The sequence below is a fragment of the Scyliorhinus canicula genome, chromosome 26, assembly GCF_902713615.1.
Source record: "Scyliorhinus canicula chromosome 26, sScyCan1.1, whole genome shotgun sequence".
In the NCBI taxonomy this organism is placed as follows: domain Eukaryota; kingdom Metazoa; phylum Chordata; class Chondrichthyes; order Carcharhiniformes; family Scyliorhinidae; genus Scyliorhinus; species Scyliorhinus canicula.
This window is the reverse complement of record NC_052171.1, coordinates 22,340,383-22,367,186: the sequence shown is the minus strand read 5'-3', so window position 1 is coordinate 22,367,186 and position 26,804 is coordinate 22,340,383. Positions and strand designations below refer to the sequence as shown.

Here is a 26,804-nt window from a genome sequence, read left to right as displayed (position 1 = left end):
AAATAACAATAATATTAACAATCATATACCTACTGCTATTGACCCAGTTACCTATCTCTGAGCCAGGAAGTCCAGAAAAGGCTGCCATCATTTATAGAACCCTTGTATTGATCCTCTCAGGGCAAATTTGACCTTTTCCAATTTTATAAATCCCGCCATGTCACTGATCCAGGTCTCCACACTTGGGGGCCTTGCATCCTTCCATTGTAACAGAATCCTTCAACGGGCTACTAGGGACGCAAAGGCCAGGACACCGGCCTCTTTCGCCTCCTGCACTCCCGGCTCTATCGCAACTCCAAAAATCGCGAGTCCCCACCCTGGTTTGACCCTGGATCCAACCACCCTCGACACCGTCCCCGCCACCACCTTCCAGAATTCTTCCAGTGCTGGGCATGCCCAGAACATATGGGCGTGGGTCGCTGGACTCCCCGTCTTAAAGAACATTGACCCCCTCAGCACTTCATCCCACGAATTCCAAAGGCCCCCAACATTTAATATTCGCAGCTTGGATAGTGGCTCCATACCAGTGACGCTCAATGTCCCTGAGGAGAGGTTTAGTATTGGCGGCAGAGAGTGATACAAAATGCTCGGTACAGGATAGAGAGGATTAATTAGTTCCTTCCATTGATTCATGGAATCAATGCTGCGTTCGTGGCTGCATTGATTTTTACGCAGGCCGTTTGTGCTACGTAGCTGTCGTAACCCAGGAGACACACAGATAAACTTTAACCTCAGCCACGGTGGACGACACGAGTGACCCAGCCCAGGACGCACAGGGACTACCAGTCCCGGTTTGGGCCGGTATCCGGAAGGTTCGATAACCAGTCGCCGGCTGGATGGGAGCCTCAGTCCGTTACCATGGGAACACCCCACCTTGGGGTCGTCGCGGCAACTATCCTCCCCATCTTTCCTGAGAAGCAATCGTCGTTTTGTCAGGAGACTCTGCTTGTTGTTTCAAGGGTTGAGGTTTTGCTGTGGCTGTCTGTGGTGACCCCAGTGCGGACAGACCCTGGTTGCTACCACACCACGATCTGCGGCGTCTCCAAATCATTGGTGCTGTCAATTCTGAAATAGCTTCACAAATGCCAGTTTCTGTCATTCTCGCTCGGTCACCGGGGAGCGCTGTCCATCTCCCAGATTATGAGGGGTTTTTGAATCACATAGAACGTGATGTCAAAGACCATTTGGCCCGCTGTGTCCATTCTGTCCATCCAGCCTACCCCAGGTAAAACCAGACAACATCGGAGCAGAATTAGGCCACTCGGCCCATCAAGTCTGCTCCGCCATTCAATCGTGGCTGATATTTTTCTCGTCCCCATTCTCCTGCCTTCTCCCCATAACCCCTGATCCTCTTATTAATCAAGAACCTATTCATCTCTGTCTTAAAGACACTCAGTGATTTGGCCTCCACAGCCTTCTGCGGCAAAGAGTTCCACAGATTCACCACCCGCTGGCTGAAGAAATTCCTCCTCATCTCTGTTTTAAAGGATCGTCCCTTTAGTCTGAGATGGTGTCCTCTGCTTCTAGTTTTTCCTACAAGTGGAAACATCCTCTCCACGTCCACTCTATCCAGGCCTCGCAGTATCCTGTAAGTTTCAATAAGATCCCCCCTCATCCTTCTAAACTCCAACGAGTACAGACCCAGAGTCCTCAACCGTTCCTCATACGACAGGTTCTTCATTTCAGAGATCATTCTTGTGAACCTCCTCTGGACCCTTTCCAAGGCCAACACATCTTTCCTTAGATACGGGGCCCAAAACTGCTCACAATATTCCAAATGGGGTCTGACCAGAGCCTTATACAGCCTCAGAAGTACATCCCTGGTCTTGTATTCTAGCCCTCTCGACATCAATGCTAACGTTGCTTTTGCCTTCCTAACTGCCGACTGAACCTGCACATTAAGAGAATCGTCAACCAGGACTCCCAAGTCCCTTTGTGCTTCAGATTTCCTCGGCATGAACACCTCCGGGTCAGTAGCCCTCCAGTATAGCGTGTATCCAAAAGTCTTTTTGTAGATGCGACGATTGTTTCCACCTGGACCACACTTTGAGTCAGTGAATTCCAGATCCCCTCCATCCTCCTGGCTTTTCACCAGGTCTAACATTGCGGTTCAAGAATCTTCTGCAGCCGAGTTTCCCCCCCGGGTGCCCATGATGAATGATCAATCACTGGGGTGAAGCATTGAGGAGTTGGTGTTCTTGAAAGCATTTGTTTGTCCTGGAAGAGAGAGACTGCAGGAGATTCCACCCCGCCCTCTCCGACTCCCCACCCAGGGCGAACATTCCAGCCCAAACTGCTGTTGGCTCGGGAGCTTGTTGTTCCAGTGGCTTTTTTGGCAGGAGGCAGAGGATGCGAAAACGTGTTTCGGATTATGGATTTCTCCACCACAGCGGCGGAGGTGGCCACTGGGGAGAGCGGTGTTCTAATGAACACGCGGGCAGACGGCGATACTGTATCCATTGTTTCCAAGACATCGTTCAAAGCGGCAATTACTGCCCCGTCTCTATTTCACGATTGCTCGCAATGTGGACCATGCCAGTGGAACTGGAGTTAGATGAGATCAGGTATTAGCTGCGACAGGAAAGTGAGGCTGGGCCTTCTTTAATGAGCATTTCAACGTTTTAATCACCAAACTGCCAGATTTATTGAGCTGCCCAGGTAGGATTGGAACGCTGGACCTCTGGATTGGCCTTCAATGCAAAGGGGCGAGATGATGAAAACAAGAACATCTTGCTTCCAGCTGGACAGGGTAATGGAGAGACCACGCCTGGAATACTGTGCACAGTTTTGACCTCTTTATTTGAGGAGGGATTTGGTAGCGTTGGAAGCAATTCAGAGAAGCTTTAGAGGAACATAGGACCTAGGAGCAGGGGTCAACCATTTGGCCCTTCGAGCCTGCTCCACTATTCGATAAGATCATAGCTAATCTGATCTCAATTCCACCTTCCTCTGCCCCCTCCCCCCCCCCCCTCCCCCCACCTCTTACATAGATACATAGATCCATAGAAGATAGGAGCAGGAGGAGGCCTTTTGGCCCTTCGAGCCTGCTCCGCCATTCATCACCATCATGGCTGACCATCCAACTCAATAGCCTAATCCTGCTTTCTCCCCATAGCCTTTGATCCCATTCTCCCCAAGTGCTATATCCAGCCACCTCTTGAATATATTTAATGTTTTAGCATCAACTACAACCTGTGGTAATGAATTCCACAGGCTCACCACTCTTTGGGTGAAGAAATGTCTCCTCATCTCTGTCCGAAATGATTTACCCTGAATCCTCAGGCTGTGACCCCTGGTTCGGGACACACCCATCATTGGTAACATCTTCCCTGCATCTACCCTGTCTAGTCGTGTTAGAATGTTATAAGTCTCTGAGATTCCCCCCTCATTCTTCTGAACTCCAGCGAAAATAATCCCAACCTAGTCAATTTCTCCTCATATGACAGTCCCGCCATCCCTGGAATCAGCCTGGTAAACCTCGCTGCACTCCCTCGAGAGCAAGAACATCCTTCCTCAGAGAAGGAGACCAAAACTGCCCACAATACTCCAAGTGTGGCCTCACTAAGGCCCTGTATAATTGCAGCAACACATCCCTGCTTCTATACTAGAAACCTCTCGCAATGAAGGCCAACATACCATTAGCCTTCTTTACTGCCTGCTGCACCTGCATGCTTACCTTCAGCGACTGGTGCACAAGGACACCCAGGTCCCGCTGCACACTCCCCTCCCAATTTACAACCATTCAGGTAGTAATCTGCCTTCCTGTTTTTGCTTCCAAAATGAATAACCTCACACTTATCCAAATTATACTGCATCTGCCATTGGTTTGCCCACTCGCCCAACCTGTCCAGATCTTGCTGTAGGATCCCCAAATCCTCGTCACAATTCACCCTCCCACCTAATTTGGTATCATCTGCAAACTTTGAGATGTTACATATTGTTCCCTCATCCAAATCATTAATATATATTGTGAATAGCTGGGGTCCCAGCACCGATCCCTGTGGTACCCCACTGGTTACTGCCTGCCAATTTGAAAGGGACCCATTAATTCCTTCTCTTTGTTTCCTCTCTGCCAACCAGTTTTCTATCCTCCACAATACATTCCCCCCAATCCCATGCGCTTTAATCTTGCACAATAATCTCTTATGCGGGACTTTGTCAAACGCCTTCTGAAAGTCCAAATATACCACATCGACTGGCTCCCCCTTGTCAACTGTACTGGTTACCTCTTCAAAGAATCTTGACTCCTGATTGTTAATCACATCCCCTAATTACATCGAAACATAGATCGAAAACAGAAGCAGGAGGAGGCCATTCAGCCCTTCCAGCCTGCCACGCCATTCATTATGATCATGGCTGATCGTGAAGTTCGATACCCTGATCCCACCTTCCCCCATATCCCCCGATCCCTTTAGCCCAAGAGCTGTATCTAATTCCTTCTTGGAAATTACACAATGTTTTGACCTCAACTACTTTCTGTGGTAGCGAATTCCACAGATTCACCGCTCTCTGGGTGAAGAAAGTTCTCCTCACCTCCGTCCTAAATGGTTTACCCCTTATCCTCAAACTATGACCCCTAGTTCTGGACTTGCCCACCATCAGGAACATTCTTTCTGAATCTACCCTGTCTAATACTTGATATACCTTCAATTCACCGAGAGGCAGAAAGAGCGAGTGATCATAAGGCTTTATTAGTCATGAACTTGCCTCGCCAGAGTTGGTTGTGCAGATGAGTGTCACCCGCAGGTGGCCGGGTTATATATGACCCCGGTGAGGGCGGAGCCAGAGGAAGAACCCACCGGGGTTACAGGATAGTACCTGGAAGCAGTTCGTATCACCACTTCCAGGTCATAGGTTACATTAGGTGGACACAGTGGTTACAGTGTCATGCATTATGGTGAATACATTCACCACAATACCGTTAGAATTTAGTAAGTTTCTATGAGATCCTCTCTCACTCTTCGAAACTCCGATGAATATAATCCTAACCAACTTAATCTCTCCTCATATGACAGTCCCGCCATCCCAGGAATCAGCCTGGTAAACCTTCGCTGCTCTCCCTCCATAGCAAGAACATCCTTCCTCAGATAAGGGCACCAAAACTGCCCACAATACTCCAGGTGTGGCCTCACCAATGCCCTGTACAATTGTAGCAAAATATATGTGATTGTTCGCCAGTGAGTGCACATGGGCTGGGGTGTACATGGTGTGTTGTGTGTAGGTGTTTGTGTGCATGTTTGTGTGTGTATGTGTGTTGTGTGTAGGTGTGTGTGTTTGTATGTGTGTGTTGTGTGTATGTTGTGTGTGTGTGTTCTGTGCAGGTTGTGTGTGTGTGTTGTGTGTAGGTGTGTGTTGTGTGTTGTGTGTAGGTGTGTGTGTATGTGTGTGTTGTGTAGGTTGTGTCTGTAGGTGTGTGTGTGTGTTGTGTGTAGGTGTGTGTGTTGTGTGTAGGTGTGTGTGTTTGTGTGTAGGGGTGTGTGTGTTGTGTGTAGGTGTGTGTTTGTGTTGTGTGTAGGTTGTGTGTTGTGTGTAGGTGTGTGTGTGTCTGTGTTGTGTGTGTGTTGTGTGTAGGTGTGTGTGTGTTGTGTGTAGGTGTGTGTGTTTGTGTGTAGGTGTGTGTGTAGGTTGTGTGTGTTGTGTGTAGGCGTGTGTTTGTGTTGTGTGTTTGTGTTGTGTGTAGGTTGTGTGTGTGTGTTGTGTGTAGGTGTGTGTGGTTGTGTGTGTTGTGTGTAGGTGTGTGTGTTTGTGTGTAGGTGTGTGTGTAGGTTGTGTTTGTGTTGTGTGTAGGTGTGTGTTGTGTGTAGGTGTGTGTGTCTGTGTTGTGTGTGTGTTGTGTGTAGGTGTGTGCGTGTCTGTGTTGTGTGTGTGTTGTGTGTAGGTGTGTGTGTGTTGTGTGTAGGTGTGTGTTTGTGTGTAGGTGTGTGTGTAGGTTGTGTGTGTTGTGTGTAGGCGTGTGTGTAGGTTGTGTGTGTGTTGTGTGTAGGTGTGTGTTTGTGTTGTATGTAGGTGTGTGTTTGTGTTGTGTGTAGGTGTGTGTTGTGTGTAGGTGTGTGTGTCTGTGTTGTGTGTGTGTTGTGTGTAGGTGTGTGTGTGTCTGTGTTGTGTGTGTGTTGTGTGTAGGTGCGTGTGTGTTGTGTGTAGGTGTGTGTTTGTGTGTAGGTGTGTGTGTAGGTTGTGTGTGTTGTGTGTAGGCGTGTGTTTGTGTTGTGTGTTTGTGTTGTGTGTAGGTTGTGTGTGTGTGTTGTGTGTAGGTGTGTGTGTCTGTGTTGTGTGTAGGTGTGTGTGGCTGTGTGTGTTGTGTAGGTTGTGTGTGTAGGTGTGTGTGTGTGTTGTGTGTAGGTGTGTGTGTTTGTGTGTAGGGGTGTGTGTGTTGTGTGTAGGTGTGTGCTTGTGTTGTGTGTAGGTTGTGTGTTGTGTGTAGGTGTGTGTGTGTCTGTGTTGTGTGTGTGTTGTGTGTAGGTGTGTGTGTGTTGTGTGTAGGTGTGTGTGTTTGTGTGTAGGTGTGTGTGTAGGTTGTGTGTGTTGTGTGTAGGCGTGTGTTTGTGTTGTGTGTTTGTGTTGTGTGTAGGTGTGTGTGTCTGTGTTGTGTGTAGGTGTGTGTGGTTGTGTGTTGTGTGTAGGTGTGTGTGTTTGTGTGTAGGTGTGTGTGTAGGTTGTGTGTGTGTTGTGTGTAGGTGTGTGTTTGTGTTGTGTGTAGGTGTGTGTTTGTGTTGTGTGTAGGTGTGTGTTGTGTGTAGGTGTGTGTGTCTGTGTTGTGTGTGTGTTGTGTGTAGGTGTGTGTGTGTCTGTGTTGTGTGTGTGTTGTGTGTAGGTGTGTGTGTGTTGTGTGTAGGTGTGTGTTTGTGTGTAGGTGTGTGTGTAGGTTGTGTGTGTTGTGTGTAGGCGTGTGTTTGTGTTGTGTGTTTGTGTTGTGTGTAGGTTGTGTGTGTGTTGTGTGTAGGTGTGTGTGTCTGTGTTGTGTGTAGGTGTGTGGCTGTGTGTGTTGTGTAGGTTGTGTGTAGGTGTGTGTGTGTGTTGTGTGTAGGTGTGTGTGTTGTGTGTAGGTGTGTGTGTTTGTGTGTAGGGGTGTGTGTGTTGTGTGTAGGTGTGTGCTTGTGTTGTGTGTAGGTTGTGTGTTGTGTGTAGGTGTGTGTGTGTCTGTGTTGTGTGTGTGTTGTGTGTAGGTGTGTGTGTGTAGGTGTGTGTGTTTGTGTGTAGGTGTGTGTGTAGGTTGTGTGTGTTGTGTGTAGGCGTGTGTTTGTGTTGTGTGTTTGTGTTGTGTGTAGGTGTGTGTGTCTGTGTTGTGTGTAGGTGTGTGTGGTTGTGTGTTGTGTGTAGGTGTGTGTGTTTGTGTGTAGGTGTGTGTGTAGGTTGTGTGTGTGTTGTGTGTAGGTGTGTGTTTGTGTTGTGTGTAGGTGTGTGTTTGTGTTGTGTGTAGGTGTGTGTTGTGTGTAGGTGTGTGTGGGTGGGTGTGTTTTGTGTAGGTGTGTGTGTGTCGTGTGTTGTGTGTAGATGTGTGTGCATGTGTTGTGTGCAAGTGGGTGTGTTGTGTGTAGGTGTGTGTTGTGTGTAGGTGTGTGTTGTGTGTAGGTGTGTGTAGGTGTGTGTGTGTAGGTGTGTGTGTTGTGTGTAGGTGTATGTTGTGTGTGTGTGTGTTGTGTGTACGTGTGTGTGTTGTGTGTAGGTGTATGTTGTGTGTAGGTGTGTGTGTGTGTTGTGTGTAGGTGTGTGTGTTGTGTGTAGGTGTGTGTTGTGTGTAGGTGTGTGTGTGTGTTGTGTGTAGGTGTGTGTGTTGTGTGTAGGTGTGTGTGTGTAGGTGTGTGTGTTGTGTGTAGGTGTATGTTGTGTGTAGGTGTGTGTGTAGGTGTGTGTGTTGTGTGTAGGTGTATGTTGTGTGTAGGTGTGTGTGTATGTGTGTTGTGTGTAGGTGTGTGTGTATATATACAGCTAGTGCAGTAGTTGTGTGCAAACAGGAGCCAATTTAAAATAAACTGCAGAACATCTGTCTGAAAATAGTGCACACGGGGGAAGCGGAAAGAGAGAGAGAAGGAGAGGGAGTTGCATTACTGGAACAGCCCTCACAACCATAAGACCAGAAGACATAGGAGCAGAATTAGGCAACTCAGCCCATCGAGTCTGCTCCTCCTTTGAATCAAGACTGATATTTTTCTCATCCCCATTCTCCTGCCTTCTCCCCATAACCCCTGATCCCCTTATTAATCAAGAACCTATCTATCTCTGTCTTAAAGACACTCAGTGATTTGGCCTCCACAGCCTTCTGCAGCAAAGAGTTCCACAGATTCACCACCCTCTGGCTGAAGAAATTCCTCCTCATCTCTGTTTTACAGGATCGTCCCTTTAGTCTGAGATGGTGAATCCTCTGCTTCTAGTCTTTCCTACAAGTGGAAACATCCTCTCCACGTCCACTCTATCCAGGCCTCGCAGTATCCTGTAAGTTTCAATAAGATCCCCCCTCATCCTTCTAACCTCCCAACGAGCGCAGACCTGAGGGCATTCCCCAACACGTGAGATCCAACAAAGCAGATTTGCAATTTGATCCCTGCCGTTACGTGGGAAAAGCAGTGACCCATTTGTACAGAGCAAGCCCCCGCGTAGTGAGACCTGCACCGAGTGTCGGAATGGACTTTTGTGCTCCCAGGTTTCAGGGGTGGAACTTGTGACATTTCTCACCGAGAGACGTGGCTGGTCCCTAAAAGGGAACAGTGGAACACAACTGGTAACCCCACCGTGTAAAAACCAACCAGGCAAAGAACACGAGCTGCGAGGCCAGGACCAGGGATTTGACAGATGAAGGCGCCCTGTTCCTGTCAAACCGCTACTGGGTCGGAAAGGTTAAACCTGCACATCACGGTCGACCTGTGGGACTGAAGTGTGTGACTGTTGTAGGTCAGGATCCTGGATAAGCTGAATGTGGGTCAGGTTGAGCTTGTTCTGCCGAATAAACCTTTGAATGAAGTAAATGCAGCTGCGTGACATTGATGTGAACTCAGGGATGGGCTGTACTACTGCCACTCTCAACCTATTGCCCTGCTGGCAATGATTGCCCTCTTGGATGCAGATCCCTCCTGAAATGAAGGAAGAAAGACTTGGGCGTTGAGGGTGCTGATCGTGATTACCTGACGCCTCAGAGCTTCATGGTCAATCAAGCACTTTGTGAAGCGTAGCCGGTGCTGTCGGTCAGAATTCTCCGGCCGACGCGATTCATTTTTGCCGCCGGCAGCGTCTCCCCCTCCTGCGCGTTTCCGGGCGGTGTGGGGTGACTTCAACGGGAAATCCCATTGATAAGCAGCGGGAGTGTAGACTTCCGGCACCGAGGAACACGCGGCAGAGGAACCGGAGACCACGCCCGTTGCTCACACCAAACCCCCACGCACGGCAGTATGATATCGGTCGGGCAACCTGTTGTTGCGATGGTGGATTGGCCCGGGACACAGGGCAGAACTCTCCTGCTCTTCTTCAGAATACTCTCGTGGAACATTGCACCTCCATCTGAGGAGAGGTTGTGATGTCTCCAGTCCTCAGCAGCATCGGGGGCGGGGTGAGGAGGAAAGGGGGGTTCAGTGAGTGACAGTCGCATCTGGGTTGTTTTTCAGTTGGGTGGTCTTTACTTTGGATGCTGCACGTTCTGTACCCTGGGAACAAGCTCGACTGCCGACCACATAATTCTGCAGGGAAGGGCCAAGACAACACTTGAACTGTAAAGAGAGCCGCCTCTTGGGGACTCGTTGAAGATTCTCAGTGTGTTGGTGAATGTGTGAAGGTGGGAGGTGTGTCGGGGGCCAGGGTTGGTGATCTGCAAGAGGACGAGGAGCCGTGGTGGGCCGGGTAAGTGGGCGAGCAGTAAGGTCGGGTCAGGGTCGGATTGAGGGTGAGGTGGAGGTGACGGAGGGTGTTGGGGGGAGAGGTTGTCGGGTGTTGGGGTCTGGTCAAGTCGGCTCGAGGGGGCGTCAGGCACGGGTTGGATGATGGGTAGGTGGTCAGGTTGGGAGGAAGACAGTTCTGGGGAGGGGGGGTCCGCGGGTGGAGGGGGCATTCATCGGGGTATCAGTGCGGGTGATCGTAAGGTCAGTTTCGTAGTTACCCGGGGTTAGATTAATATTTCCTGGAGAACGGTTCAGATACGTACGCTGTAACTGACTCAAGTCTCCGACTCGAACTCAGAGTTGGAAACCATTTTGGAGGGTCCAAGGGAGCAGGAGAATTCGGCACCGGAAGTTCAGCTTTGCAGGCAATTCCCGCAGAGTGTGTTGGGATTTGCGAGGGTGCGCCACAGCGTATCTTGGGGGCGGGAGGCGGGGGGGGGGGGGGGGGGGGGGGGTATGCTCAGTCCCCGGGAATCTGGAAGGTCTGGGCCATTGTAGAACTAAACGGCTGGCAAGAAGCAAATCAGCCACAGGCTAACTTTCTGCCGCTTGAGTGAACGGGGAAAGCGATAGCTTGCCGGATGCAACACTGTGAGCAAGGCACGTCCATGCTCAAGGTTGCCTTGACAAACTCACTGAGGGAAGTTCTGAATTACTCTGAGGGAGAGAAGAATCCTGTTCTCATCTCCCTCTATTCTCAAAGCCAGACTGGCTCAGTTGGGGCAGGGACTGTCTCAGAGCTAGAGGCTTATCAGTTCAACATCGCGGAGATGAACATGCCGTGCACTCCAGGCTGCCTTGAACGACTGGGGGAGTGCTACCTTTAGGAGGAGACGTTCCAACCCTCCAGTGTGCAAGGATGTGGTGGTGATGTTCACAGAGAGAAAGCTCTAGTTCCTGTGGCCAACACTCACCCACCCTGTCCCAAGCCAACAGCACAACCGGATCGATTGATCTCACTTGCTGTGCACAAACTGGCTGCCTCAGTAATTCTAAAGTAAAGGGTTAATGGTGGTGTTGATTAGACAACAATGTCAATAATGATGAAAGCATGACCCCGAGGTTAGATTACCAACAAAGCCCAATGGACCAAGACAGAGAACAGTCTCTGCAAAGACAGCAGTGTACTTATCAGGAGATCAAGGATGGAAAAAGTTGTCTCTAAATAGTTTCAAGGAAAATTAAATACTGACTTATCACCAAGTCACTCCGAGAGAAAAATAAATCTCATTATCCAAGTAGGGAAAGGGCATCAAGCACACAGCATGGTGGCAGCACACAGCATGGTGGCAGCGTGCCCCATGGTGACAGCACTCAGCATGGTGGCAGCGTGCCCCATGATGGCAGCACACAGCATGGTGGCAGCACACAGCATGGTGGCAACATGCCCCATTGTGTCAGTGTACCCCATGGTGACAGCACACAGCATGGTGGCAGCGTGCCCCATGGTGACAGCACACAGCATGGTGGCAGCACACAGCATGGTGGCAGCGTGCCCCATGGTGACAGCACACAGCATGGTGGCAGCACACAGCATGGTGACAGCATGCCCCATTGTGTCAGTGTGCCCCATGGTGACAGCACACCGCATGGTGGCAGCGTGCCCCATGGTGGCAGCACACAGCATGGTGGCAACATGCCCCATTGTGTCAGTGTACCCCATGGTGACAGCACACAGCATGGTGGCAGCGTGCCCCATGGTGACAGCACACAGCATGGTGGCAGCACACAGCATGGTGGCAGCGTGCCCCATGGTGACAGCACACAGCATGGTGGCAGCACACAGCATGGTGACAGCATGCCCCATTGTGTCAGTGTGCCCCATGGTGACAGCACACCGCATGGTGACAGCGTGCCCCATGGTGGCAGCACACAGCATGGTGGCAGCGTGCCCCATGGTGGCAGCGTGCCCTATTGTGTCAGTATACCCCATGGTGGCAGCATACAGCATGGTTGCAGCGTGCTCCATGGTGGCAGCGTGCCCCATGGTGAAAGTGCACAGCATGGTGACAGAACACAGCATGGTGGCAGCACACAGCATGGTGGCAGCGTGCCCCATTGTGTCAGTGTGCCCCATGGTGGCAGCACACAGCATGGTGGCAGCACACAGCATGGTGGCAGCGTGCCCCATGGTGACAGCACACATCAGCTGATTGTGAAGCATTTTGTTCCTTCCTCAGCCCCATCCCTGGAACCTCCCTCAGCTAAATTACAAAATGACGCTTAGAGTCACAACAGTGGACATTCGAATACGAGTGGCGTTGCTGCTGAACTTGACGTGGGCACTTCCAACAGGAGTTATCTACCAGAATGCTAAATCTGTCTCTATTGTCGCCACACTACACCTCCCACCCCCTACCTTCTCTGTCACAGTGCTTGCTAACCTCTCCCACTCTACCTTTCTCCAGGGTCAGGTGCAGCCTGCCTTGGAATCAAACCTTTCCCCTCCTAAAGTTTCCGGAGCTTCAAGAATTAATTCCCAAAGCCGGCAAGAATCATCGATTAATTCACACCGCAGAAGGGAAGCCATTGGCTGTCTGCTGGACGGGTGATAACCCACACGATGCCCGAGCCTCTATCCCTCGGGATGCTGTGCATTTCTGGGATTACCTGCTCTGATTTCGAATTACCAGCCTTTGTATTTGTGTTGTTGTACAAACTAAGATTGCAGAGGAGGCTGAGGGCACATCGCTGTTAATCCAGCTCTCTCGCAGTCGTCTCTGAAGATTTGATCTTAATTGAGGATTTGATTTCTCCGCAGTCAATGGCAACACTGCAGTTGACGGGATTGTTCAGTCGACAGTGAGGAGAAATCTGACAGGGTTTTCCAGTGCAGGAAATATTTTGTGACTTGACCAAGTGCTCCCACCAGTCACTTCCTCCCCACACTGCCCCCGTCCCCCGCCCCTGTCCCCCGCCACAAACATTCACTCCCTCCACCACCGACGCACAGTGGCAGCCGTGTGTACCATCTACAAGATGCTCTGCAGCAACTCACCAAGGTTCCTTAGACAGCACCTTCCAAACCCACGGCCACTACCAGCTAGAAGGACAAGAGCAGCAGATACCTGGGAACCCCACCACCTGGAGGTTCCCCTCCAAGTCACTCCCCACCCTGACCCGGGGGGATATCGCCGCTGTTTCAGGTGAAGTACTGTGCACAGTTTTCTGGCTTCCCTATTAACAGAGGGATTAGAGGGGAGCCTGAGAGAGTTACAATGGCACGACAGAAAGGCGGGGACGGACAGGCTGCTTTCCCGTCTGTCGAAAGGTGATCACGTGAGGGGTGATCTAAAAAGAGGTCTGGGATGAATAGTTGGGCTGAATTGCCTGTCTCTGTGTAAATTCTGTCTAAGGGTTTAGACAATTGCCATTCATTGTTCTGGGCCAGGGCTTAGAAACTTCAAAGTGAATAATGAATGACCTATAACTATTATGTTGAATTTGGCTCGGATCAGCAATAGAGCCTTCACTTCAGGTGCCATTCATCAGACTTCCTAGGCGCTTTTATCAAAATAAAGTTTATTATAAGAATGTGGTTAACATATATAAAACACAGCAAGAATTTGTTATCAATTACAAACAAAAGCACACCAGCTACAGTAATCAATGTATATAACCCTTAATGAATCCTCTTAGTAACTGTTCCAATTCAATAACAAAATCCAACAAACCGAAACCCCTTTCAAGGGCGTGGCCCAGCACACTGTAATCTCACTTGAATGGGACTGGTCCTTTCCCTAAGATTCTGATCCAGCCTCCAACCAGCAGCTTCAAAACTCCTTCCGGAAAGCAACTCTATCTTTGAAGTTACCAAGGCTGTTTGCCCCACCCAATGTGCTTTCAGTTCATGGGAACAGCTTTGAAGTGAAAACAGGGAAACACTGCTTCTCTTCTGCAGTCCAAAGCAGCAAACCAAAACTAAAACCCAAAAACTTAAACCCCCTCTCACCTGACAGCCACAGCCCAGCTCCACCCACAAATGACATCATCGAAACCGTGCTGCAGGTCATGTGGCAAGACCAAACCTTTCTTAAAGGGACACTCACGTGACAGCATGCAGTGGTGAAGAGCATCAAGTTGTTTGGGTTGGAGGGAGCTGTTTGCAGGCAAGCCCCTGGCTCAAGGTTGAAGGTAGCATGGTGGTTAGCATAAATGCTTCACAGCTCCAGGGTCCCAGGTTCGATTCCCGGCTGGGTCACTGTCTGTGTGGAGTCTGCACGTCCTCCCCCTGTGTGCGTGGGTTTCCTCCGGGTGCTCCGGTTTCCTCCCACAGTCCAAAGATGTGCGGGTTAGGTGGATTGGCCATGCTAAATTGCCCGTAGTGTCCTAATAAAAGTAAGGTTAAGGAGGGGGGGGGGTTGTTGGGTTACGGGTATAGGGGGGATACGTGGGTTTGAGTAGGGTGATCATGGCTCGGCACAACATTGAGGGCCGAAGGGCCTGTTCTGTGCTGTACTGTTCTATGTCTATGTCCTGGGCAAATGTGGATTGCATTATGCTCACGTTGCTCAGACCTCCTGACATCCAAATCCTAGATATTATACCCTGTTCATGCATCCTGGACACAACGATGAATGCGATAGACCGCCTATGTTTGGCCGCCTTATCATGCCTCTGATTGGGGGGGTCAGTGTGTCACCCCCCCCCCCTCCCCCCCCCCTCCCGGATTTGTATTGATTTTCTGCACAAACCCTCGATAGAATGACAGTAACACTTTTTCCTCCCGCCTTTGTTGTCCTTGTTACAGGGATGGAGCCCACGGGAGCTCGCGGAAACCGGTGCCTGGACGCAGCCAAAGCGTGCAACCTGAACGACACCTGCAAGAGGTACCGCTCGCTGTACATCTCCACCTGCGTCAAGCGCGTCGCCACCTCCGACTCCTGCAGCCGCCGCAAGTGCCACAAGTCGCTGAGGCAGTTCTTCGACCGGGTGCCAGCAGAGTACAGCTACCGGCTCCTCTTCTGCTCCTGCAACGACCCAGCGTGCGCGGAGAGGCGCCGCCAGACCATCGTACCCATCTGCTCGTACGAAGACAAGGAGAAGGCCAACTGCCTGGCGCTCCATCAGACCTGCAAGACGGACCATGTGTGCAGGTAAGGGTGGTGCAGACTCCTCGCGCTGGTTCCAGCGCGCTCACTGGAATACTGGAGGAAACACCATGTTGTGTGCTGGCATGAGGAAGGGAAGCATTCGTACACCATCTCTCTTCTCACCGGTCAGGGTTCAAAGGTTTCAACCCAATTACAAACATACCAATTCAGAACAGGAGTCAGGCCACTCAGCCCCTCGAGTCTGATCCGCCATTCAATATGTTCAGGGCTGATCTGATTGTAACCTCAACCCTACATTCCTGCCGACCCCCTGATAACCTTTCACCTCCTTGTTAATCAAGAATCTCTCCAGCTCTGCCTTAAAAATATTCCCAGGCTCTGCTTCCACTGCCCTTTGAGGAAGAGAGTTCCCAAGACCCTCCACCCTCTGAGAAAAAGATTCTCCTCATCTCCGTCTGAAATGGGCCACCCCTTATTTTTGATCAGTGACCCCGAGTTCTGGATTCTCCCACAAGAGGAAACATCCTCTCCACATCCACCCAGTCAACACCCCTCAGGATCTCAGATGTTTCAATCAAGTCATCTTTTACTCTACTAAACTCTAGTAAGTCCAAACCCAACCTGTCCAGTCTTCCCTCAAAAGACTCCCACCCATTCCTGGTATTAGTCCGGTAAACCTTCTCTGAACTGCTTCCAACTCATTTACATCTTTCCTTCAATAAGGAGTCCAACACTGTGCACATTACTCCAGATGTGGCCTCACCAATGTCCTGTACAACTGAAGCAGAACCTCCCAACTTTTATAATCAATTCCCCCCTCATAGTAAACAATATCATTCTATGAATTTTCCTGATTACTTGCTGTGCCTGTATAATTTTCCTATTGTGATTCATGCACTGTGACACCCAGATCCCTCTGCACCTCTCACTCTCAGCAATCTCTCACTGTTTAGATAATGAGCTTTTTTATTCTTCCTGCCAAGTTGGCATTTTCCCCCATTATCCTCCATTTGCCACATTTGTGCCAACTCACTTAACCCGTCGATGTCCCTTTGCAGCCTCCTTACGTCCTCTTCATAATTTACTTTCCTATCTTTGTGTCGTCAGCAAATTCAGCAACCGTACGTTCAGTCCCTTCATCCAAATCATTTCTATAAAGAGTTGAGGCCCCAGCTCTGATTCCTATCACACACCAATCAGCACATCCTGCCAACCAGAAAAACACCCATTTATGCCGACTCTCTGTTTCCTGTTTGTTCGTCAATCCTCTGTCTGGTGAGATTTGTCCACAATTCCATGCGGTGCAAAGAATGAAAGAGCGGAAAAGCTTGACTTCCACTGTCTGGCTGCTCCTTAGACAAAATTGGGGCTGGATTCTCCGACCCCCCCTACCGGGTCGGAGAATCGCCCGGGGCCGGCGTCAATCCCGCCCCTGCTGTGTCCCGAATTCTCTGCCACCAGAGATTCGGCGGGGACGAGAATCGCGGCGGTCGGCGGGCCCCCCCCCCTCGGCGATTCTCCGGCCCGCGATGGGCCGAAGTCCCGCCGCTGTCAAGCCTCTCCCGCCGGCAGGAAACAAAACACCTACCTGACCGGCGGGATTGGCGGCGCGGGCGGGCACCGGGGTCCTGGGGGGGGCGCGCGGGGTCATCTGACCCCGGGGAGTGCCCCCACGGTGGGGTGGCCCGCGATCAGGGCCTGTGCCATGGGGGCACTCTTTTTCTTCCGCCTTCGTCATGGTCTTCACCATGGCGGAGGCGGGAGAGACCCCCTCCCCTGCGCATGCGCCGGGATGATGTCAGCAGCCGCTGACGCTCCGGCACATACGCGGACTTACGCCGGCCGGCGAAGTCCTTTCGGCCCCGGCTGGCGTGGCGCCAAAGGCCGTTCATGCAGCCGGAGGAGCGGGAACAACTCTGGGCCGTGCCTAGCCCCTCAATGTGAGGGCTTGGCCCCTAAAGGTGCGTCTCCGCACCTTTGGGGCGGCCCGACGCCGGAGTGGTTCACGCCACTCCATCACGCCGGGACCCCCCGCCCCGCAGGGGAGAATCCTGGCCCAGATCTTTGGAAACCCAGTCTGACATTCTTAACGTGACTGGTCACCAAGAATACCATCACTCTAGTTAGGTTTCTTTTCATTGACCAATCTTCGTTGAATCTGTTAGTCCGGTTCTTGTCTCAATTATCTCGTTATGAGGATGACATTTTTTAAAGCAAACCTTATGCTTGGTGGCTTTTGATGTGTTTGAACATCTTCACTAATAGGGGCTGGTTTAGCACAGTGGGCTAAACAGCTGGCTTGTAAAGCAGACCCAGTCCAGGAGCGCGGGTTCAATTCCCGTACCGGCCTCCCCGAACAGGTGCCGGAATGTGGCGACTAGGGGCTTTTCACAGTTACTTCAGTTGAAGCCTACTCGTGACAATAAGTGATTATTATTATTCTGCCAATCTACACAATGAGCTTTTATGACCTTTGAGGTGACGCTTCATCAAATGCCTTGTGGAAATGTCTCCCTATTCTCAGTTCCCACTCCATCCCGCCCTTTCTTGTCGTACTTTCAGATCCTCCTGTATTCGTCCCAATGAAAGTGTGGCCCAGACCTTCCAGGAATCAGTAACGCCAAGTACCGCTCCAAAGACACCCTTCAAAATAAACAGGCAGGTGGCCAGATTAACCAGTGCAGTCGTGTGATTAAAGCAGGAGCCCTGAGCAACCCAACGTAAATGGTGCCACACAGTAGACACCGAGCGCCCTTATTCCCACCTGCGGGCGGAAGGCACCTTGGATATGGTGCACTCCACCTCCCTGCTGGCAAGGCACAGCTCAAGGGCAAGCAACTGAAGCATAGGGGTGCATTGGAAATGTAAGTCATTGGAAATAGTGGGCAAGGCTTTCTGCATCGAGGAGATCTGGAAGGGTTCAGAAAGAACCTTTGCTGTGGGCGAACCCGGAGAGGTGACGAGACGTATCAGAGCTTCACACAAAAAAGATACGCGAGACTGATTGGTCTTTTTGTGACCTCCCCCCCACCCCCCCCGTGTGATTGAAGGGGGACGGTGGGAATGACTGGAATTTTGGCGTGACCATTGAGCTGCATCGGGGAAAAGAGGCAGTCTGGCTTAACACTGAAATTGGATTCAGCAGCGTGAGTGTGTGTCTTTGTTGGAAAGCTGGTGGTTGTCAAAGTTCAGCTCTTGACAGGTTGATCTGCTCGCAAAGAGAATGAGATGACCTCACACCTGAACTATCTTCGCCTGTCGAAGTTCATGGAGAGACATGGAGATAAGAGGAAGAGTAGCGGTCCTAGATCTTGTCCTGTGTAATGAGACAGGATTGATTCATGATCTCATAGTTAGGGATCCTCTCGGAAGGAGCGATCACAATATGGTGGAATTTAAAATACAGATGGAGGGTGAGAAAGTAAAATCAAATACTAGTGTTTTGTGTTTAAACAAAGGAGATTACAAGGGGATGAGAGAAGAACTAGCTAAGGTAGACTGGGAGCTAAGACTTTATGGTGGAACAGTTGAGGAACAGTGGAGAACCTTCCAAGCGATTTTTCACAGTGCTCAGCAAAGGTTTATACCAACAAAAAGGAAGGACGGAAGAAAGAGGGAAAATCGACCGTGGATATCTAAGGAAATAAGGGAGAGTATCAAATTGAAGGAAAAAGCATATAAAGCGGCAAAGATTGCTGGGAGATTAGAGGACTGGGAAATCTTTAGGGGGCAACAGAAAGCTACTAAAAAGCTATAAAGAAGAGTAAGATAGAGTATGAGAGTAAACTTGCTCAGAATATAAAAACAGACAGTAAAAGTTTTTACAAATATATAAGACAAAAAAGAGTGGCTAAGGTAAATATTGGTCCTTTAGAGGGTGAGAAGGGAGTTTTAATAATGGGAAATGAGGAAATGGCTGAGGAACTGAACAGGTTTTTTGGGTCGGTCTTCACAGTGGAAGACACAAATAACATGCCAGCGACTGATAGAAATGAGGCTATGACAGGTGAGGACCTTGAGAGGATTGTTATCACTAAGGAGGTAGTGATGGGCAAGCTAATGGGGCTAAAGGTAGACAAGTCTCCTGGCCCTGATGGAATGCATCCCAGAGTGCTAAAAGAGATGGCTAGGGAAATTGCAGATGCACTAGTGATAATTTACCGAAATTCACTAGACTCTGGGGTGGTCCCGGTGGATTGGAAATTAGCAAGCGTGATGCCACTGTTTAAAAAAGGAGGTAGGCAGAAAGCAGGAAATTATAGGCCAGTGAGCTTAACTTCGGTAATAGGGAAGATGCTGGAATCTATCATGAAGGAAGAAATTGCGAGGCATCTGGATAGAAATTGTCCCATTGGGCAGACGCAGCATGGGTTCGTAAAAGGCAGGTCATGCCTAACTAATTTAGTGGAATTTTTTGAGGACATTACCAGTGCAGTAGATAACGGGGAGCCGATGGATGTGGTATATCTGGATTTCCAGAAAGCCTTTGACAAGGTGCCACACAAAAGGTTGCTGCATAAGATAAAGATGCATGGCATTAAGGGTAAAGTAGTAGCATGGATAGAGGATTGGTTAATTAATAGAAAGCAAAGAGTTGGGATAAATGGGTGTTTCTCTGGTTGGCAATCAGTAGCTAGTGGTGTCCCTCAGGGATCCGTGTTGGGCCCACAATTGTTCACAATTTACATAGATGATTTGGAGTTGGGGACCAAGGGCAATGTGTCCAAGTTTGCAGATGACACTAAGATGAGTGGTAAAGCGAAAAGTGCAGAGGATACTGGAAGTCTGCAGAGGGATTTGGATAGGTTAAGTGAATGGGCTCGGGTCTGGCAGATGGAATACAATGTTGACAAATGTGAGGTTATCCATTTTGGTAGGAATAACAGCAAACGGGATTATTATTTGAACAATAAAATATTAAAGCATGCCGCTGTTCAGAGAGACTTGGGTGTGCTAGTGCATGAGTCACAGAAGGTTGGTTTACAAGTGCAACAGGTGATTAAGAAGGCAAATGGAATTTTGTCCTTCATTGCTAGAGGGATGGAGTTTAAGACTAGGGAGGTTATGTTGCAATTGTATAAGGTGTTAGTGCGGCCACACCTGGAGTATTGTGTTCAGTTTTGGTCTCTGTACTTGAGAAAGTACGTACTGGCGCTGGAGGGTGTGCAGAGGAGATTCACTAGGTTAATCCCAGAGCTGAAGGGGTTGGATTATGAGGAGAGGTTGAGTAGACTGGGACTGTACTCGTTGGAATTTAGAAGGATGAGGGGGGATCTTATAGAAACATTTAAAATTATGAAGGGAATAGATAGGATAGATGCGGGCAGGTTTTTTCCACTGGCGGGTGACAGCAGAACTAGGGGACATAGCCTCAAAATAAGGGGAAGTAGATTTAGGACTGAGTTTAGGAGGAACTTCTTCACCCAAAGGGTTGTGAATCTATGGAATTCCTTGCCCAGTGAAGCAGTTGAGGCTCCTTCATTACATGTTTTTAAGGTAAAGATAGATAGTTTTTTGAAGAATAAAGGGATTAAGGGTTATGGTGTTCGGGCCGGAGAGTGGAGCTGAGTCCATAAAAGATCAGCCATGATCTAATTGAATGGCGGAGCAGGCTCGAGGGGCCAGATGGCCTACTCCTGCTCCTAGTTCTTATGTTCTTATGTTCTTATATTTAAGATATCCATAAATATTTAAAGTCGTATTTATCTCATTACCAAGTATAGCAAGACACCTCGATCCAAATTAAGGGAAGAATGGCCATCACTATGTTGTACCCTGAACGATGCTGGAGTGAATCCAATGAATCTAAAACTCCTACTGTGTGGTTCCAATATTTGTACCATAAAATAATTGAACAGGCAAGATGCATGTTGAGCACTTATTCTGGACAACATCCATCATTTTAATCAATACCTTTCACAAACAAGACACTGAGAGGTTTCGTTTTCAGAATTCAGTTGGCAGGTTATTGAGGGAGGGTCATCCTTGAAGTTATCTACCGTTATATTGTAGTACTTTACAATTTATCAATGGCTTGTTGAGGTAAAGTGGAGGACAATTTCTGTTTTTTTCAGGAGCTGTCTCGAGTTAGGGGATGCACCGTATCCTGTGCCACAGGATGCTGTTGTCCCTCAATGCACAATTGTGTGCAGGCATTTTTGTCAACTTCTAAGCCTTAGTCCAACAGATGATCCCTGCTTTTGATTTTTAATCCCTGCGTCGTGGGTGGATCACTATTTTAATCGTGTAACCCTGTATTTATTTCTGCATTCTGCGATAACTCTCCACGGTCGGGTGCCTGGGTTGGACAGGACGTTGGAGCAGTGGGAAAGGTGGGCACAGGAGGGTAGCACCATCACTGGGCGACCAATTGGAACTGCATTAATTGCGGTGGAGATTAAAGAATGATGTCCAGAGTGTTGGGAGAGTAACACCGATCGTTTTTACCTGACGGGCGTGCATGAACAAGCGGGCACAGAAGGTGAGCAAAAGAAGGTTAAAAGGGACCACGCTATTACAATTTGGATTGGGCAATTAGGCATTGACGTCGAGCGACAGACCGAGTGGGACCTGGCCACTCCATGTGCCACCAGCCCATGCACGATTTTGCATGGTGCAGAATGTCCAAGGCGTCTGAACCTCGACTGCGCCTCAAACCAATCTGCCAGCGGTACGGGGCTTTGACAGGAGAACTGTCCTTCCCAACTCGTCAGCCTCTCCTCACCCTGCCACTGGGAGGGGACTGAGTTTGACACCGATTGGCTAGATCCCCCCCCCCCAGCCCGGGTAATGGACGGGCCGTGACAGCGGAGCCGTTACACCAGCCGCGCCGTGGGGTGACGGGCGGTAACTTTCTCAACAACGATCCAGAGGTAGCGGAAATGATTCTCCCGAGGTGGGCCGACCTTCAAAGTTGGATTAACGTGGGATCCCCGCTGTGGATTCTTGCTGCTGGAAATGGGGTGCGCGAAACGGAGTCTTCACGGACCTTGGGACAGATGGGGGCTTGGGGGTGGGGGGAGGGGGAGGTTGGGGGGACTTACTGAGCCCGTGCTGAGCTGACATTAGTTGCGAGCTATGCTCCCAGGGGTTGTTTCGGAGAATTTTGGTGTATCTTAGTTTACAGCCAGGATTCCCTGGGTGCCTTGGATAACTGTAGTTGAGCTCACAAGCAAATATTAATGGTGCCAGTAATCCATGTTGCGGTGGATGTGAAAGATCCTCTGGGCATTATTTTAAACAGAAGCAGGGCAGTTCTCCCCAGTATCCCTCACACCTCAATTGACGTCGCTGCTACAGGTTATCTGACTGCCGCGCCTATCCTCCGGCAGTGGCCTGGTTGAACACGTTGCTGTCCGCGTTGCATAGCCAGGCCAAGGACGGCCCGTGTGGACACCTCGTGCACTCGCCGGCGAACGGGTGGCTCCAGGCGCAGGCGGGTGAAGGAGTTAATGGGGAGTTAATTTGGGCGGCACGGTAGCACACGTGGTTAGCACTGTGGCTTCGCAGCTCCAGGGTCCCAGGTTCGATTCCCGGCTGGGTCACTGTCTGTGCGGAGTCTGCACGTCCTCCCCGTGGCTGCGTGGATTTCCTCCGGGTGCTCCGGTTTCCTCCCACAGTCCAAAGATGTGCGGGTTAGGTGGATTGGCCGTGATAAATTGCCCTTAGTGACCAAAAATGGTTGGGTGGGGTTAGTGGGTTACGGGGATAGGGTGGAAGTGGGGGCTTAAGTGGGTCGGTGCAGACTCTAAGGGCCGAATGGCCTCCTTCTGCACTGTGTCCCAGTTCCGGCCTTGTGTGGAGGATGGGTATTAGGGTGGAGGCTGATGGTACAATCACTTTGACGCATCTCTGCTTTTCCGCGTATTGCAGAGAGCGAGAGAGATGGTTATTAGACGGCCATCAAACGTCGTGCTGCACCCCCCATCAATAGTCATAAAGTTTCTGCGGTAAAAACCATCAGTTTCCCATCACGGCTGAAAGCCGCAGACAGCTATTTTCAAGATGTAATGACTTAAATGCGTTTTACCACTCAGACGCCTGCACTGTTAAAAATAAAAAGTCTAAAAGGCACTGCCGGTAATCTCTCATCGGGGGAGGCTGACAGACTCTGTTGTGACCAGGGATTCCATTAACTTCAGGGATTTTTTTTTTTAAACCCAGGGCTCTTTGTCTAAGTTTTTAACATATTGTTCCGAGCTCACGCAGACAGTGGGTGATGCAACTTGCAGTTTGAAGAGGGCGAGTTAAAAGGAGGAATCTGAATGAGGAGGTAACCCGACATGGATCACCTCATCAGACTCACTCCGCAAAAGGCTCCCGGACACTTCAAAGAGAAGCAGTCGTGATTTTTTTTTTAAAAAAGCTTTTGTTATTTGGAACAAGAAACAAGACTGACGAGTGAAAGTCAGGGTCGTTGCAATAAAGTGCTACCAGTAAACAGAGCAGGGTTAGGGAAATAAAGTCCTCGTCAGGGAGGTAAGTTAATAGCATTCTTATACAAACAGTGAGGGGCTGAAGGGTCAGCCACGGCTGGAGAGCTCCTACCCGTGATATGCTCCTCCTGCGCTACGTGGTAAATCGCGGAAGCTTCAGTTGTCCCTGGTGACCACCTGTCCGCGTAATGTGTCCAACTGCAGCTACTGGCTAAATAAATTTGGGAGCTGGAGCCTGAGGGGGGGGGGGGATTCGCTGTCGAGCATCCGCCATGCTGAGCAGATCGGGGATGGCACGTTCAGTGAGGTGGTCACACCGCCGGTGAGGATTGAACAGGCAGAATGGGTATGGGGTGACTACCACGCAGAGTAGAGGTAGGCAGGCAGTGCAGGAGTCACCAGTGGCCACCCCCCTTTCTAACAGATAGACCATTTTGGACACTGTTGGGGGAGATAACTGTGTCGGGGAAAGCAGTGACAACCAACCTCATGGCACCATGGGTGGGTCTGCTGCACAAGAGGGGAGGAGGAAGAATGCCAGGGCGATAGTGGTCGGGGATTAAATGGTAAGGGGAACAGACAGTTGTTTCTGCGGCCTCAAAAGAGACTCCAGGATGATGAGTTGCCTCCCTGGTGCCAGGGTCAGGGATGTCACTGAACAGCTGTGGTTGGAGAGAGGTGCAGGAGGGAGGGCTTTTGATTTCTGGGGCAGTGAGACCAATTTTGGGAATGGTGGAACCTGTAGATGACAAATGGGTTGCCCACGAACCGAAATGGGACCAGTGACCTTGCAGGGAGGTTTGCTGGTATTGTTGGCGAGGGTTTAAACTAACTTGGCAGGGGGTGCGGGGGAAGCCAAAATTAGTACAGACATCAAGTGAGTCAGGAAGACATTGAATGTCTAGACCAGTTAAGTCACACGGGTGTTTGGCTAGATTGGATGGTATCTATTTTAATGAGAGGAGTCTGACAAACGAGGCAGATGAGTTGAGGGCACAAATTAAAACATGGGGGTATGATGTCATTGCTGTCGCTGAGACATGGTTGAGCGAGGGGAAGGATTGGCAGCTCAATATTCCAGGAATCATGATCGTCAGGCGTGATAGGGAAGGAGGTAAAAGAGGAGGGGGTATCGCAATTTTGGTCAGGGTATCAATTACAGCAGTAAGGAGGGATGACATCTTAGGATGGTCTTCAACTGAAGACATTTGAGTATAACTTCAAAACTAAAAGGGAGCAATCACATTGCTGGGAGTGCTCTATAGGCTCCCTAACAGTCCGAGAGAAATAGAAGAGCAGATATGGATGCAAATTTCAGAGAAGTGTAAAAGTAATCGGGTAATCGGGGGATTTCAACTTCCCCAATATTAACTGGGGTAGCCATAGTGTGAAAGGTTTAGAGGGAGCAGAATTCTTAAAATGCATCCAGGAGAACTTTTAAAGCCAGTACATAGGTGGTTCTAAAAGAGAGGGAGTGGTCCTGGACTTAATTTTAGGTCACGAAGTTGGGCAAATGGTTGAAGTATCATTTGGGGAGCATTTTGCAGACAGTGATCATAACTCAGTTAGATCCAAAATTGTTCTGGAAAAGGACAACGATGGGCCTCAGATCAAAGTTCTAATCTGGGGGTAGGTCGATTTTAATAAGATCAGATATGATTTGGCCAGAGTGGACTGGGAGCAGACACTTTTAGGTAAATCTGTGACAGAACAGTGGGACGCATTCAGGAAGGAAATAGGAAGAGTGCAGGGCCAACATGTTCCAATCAGGAAAAAGGGTGGGACCAACAAATCCAGTCAACCCTGGATATCGAGGGATAGACAGCATTGGATCAGGAGAAAAAGGAAGGCTTATGGCAGATATTGAGGGCTCAAAACAACAGAAGCCCTGGAGGCGGACAGAATGTGCAAGAGGGAACTTAAAAAAGGGGACATGAAAGGTTGCTCGCAGGTAAAATAAAAGAAAATCCTAAATTGTTTTACAAGTACATTAAGGGTGAAAGGCTAACTAGGGAATTAATTAGGGGCCATTAAGGACCACAAGGGTAATTTGTGTGTGGAACCGGAGGGTGTAGGTAGCTAAATGACAGTGTTCACTTGTGAGAGGGAGCGTGTGGGTATAGAAATCAGGGTGAAGGACTGTCATAACATTAAAGAGATTAATACAGACAGAGAGGAGATTCTGAGTGGTCTGGCAGCCTTAAAACTAGATATATATCCAGGGCCAGATGAAATGTATCCCAGGCTGCTGAATGAGGCAGGGGAGGAAATAGCAGGGGTGCTGGCAATAATTCCTCTCTGGCCACAGGAGAGGTGCCAGAGGATAGTCAACGGGGCACCATTATTCAAGAAGGGAAGAAGGGATCAATCAGGAAACTACAGGCCAGTCAGTCTGACCTCAGTGATGGGGAAACTATTGGAAGCAATTCTGAGAGACAGAATTAATGTGCATTTGGAGAGGCGGGATGTTGAATCGACGGTCAGCAGGACGTATAGACGACAGTAGAAATTACCGCGACTAGAAAACCTACAGTGCAGAAGGAGGCCTTTATCCCATCAGGAATTTAGTTATGAATCTCAGAGAGTGGCCCGGTAAGTTTGTGGATGATACGGAAATTGGTGAGGTGGTAAATATTGAGGAGGATAGCCTTCGAATACAGGAGGATATTGATAGGGAAGGGTAGCGTCACGTCAGGAGACGAGAATGTAGAATCCCCCAGAAACATGACTGGGAAATATATCGGCCGCTCCTTCACTGTCGCTGGGTCAAAACCCCGGAGCTCCCTCCCTAACAGCGCTGTGGGTGTACCTACACCACATGGACAGCGGCGGTTCAAGGAAGCGGCTCACCCGCCACCTTCTCAAGGGGCAATTAGGGGGTGGGCAATAAATGCTGGTGTGGCCAGCGATATCCGTAACCCGTGAAAGAAGAGCTGAGGGGGTGCTGTGCAAGTGAAGCATTCGGCGGGTGAGGGGGGGGGGGGGGGCGGTGGGAAAGGTGGGGGTAAGGCCAGGCAGTGGTAAGTGGAAATGAGGGGCCCATCTCCCAGCTGAGTCACACCGCGCCTTTTGAAAGATAAACGGGGGCAAGTTGCAGGAGATTGAACCGAGGGAATGTTTTATTGGGCAGCGGGAGGGGAGATTCCCGTTCCTCAGTGAGACGTGGACGGATGAATGAGTGAAACGGTTAACAGCGTGGAAAGGGAATGCAATAGAAATAGATCATTCGAATAAATGCACAGTGTGATTACAGCTTCACGAGGCAGCTGAGAAAATTAAAACTGCAAATGCCAGATTGTGGTAATGAGCTGAGAGACTCAGTCTGTTGCTGTTTTCTTTCCCCCCCCCTTGTTTCCAGCACTTGGTTCTGTGGGAAATCTTTGCCGGGCGTACTCCTTGCCTGGGAATACCAGAAATGTCACTGTCTTTGTGAGATTTGTTCAGCTGACGGA

The 26,804-nt window shown here is 49.8% G+C and overlaps 1 protein-coding gene across 1 annotated transcript in view; it reads left to right on the top strand.

Moving 5' to 3' along the window:
• The window catches only part of LOC119957467 (GDNF family receptor alpha-2-like), a 167,698-nt gene that overhangs the window by 104,058 nt on the left and 36,836 nt on the right, over window positions 1-26,804 (top strand). Inside the window, exon 4 of the mRNA XM_038785550.1 lies at window positions 14,614-14,959. Within this exon, the coding sequence (XP_038641478.1) occupies window positions 14,614-14,959 (346 nt within the window). The remainder of the gene's footprint in view (window positions 1-14,613; window positions 14,960-26,804) is intronic.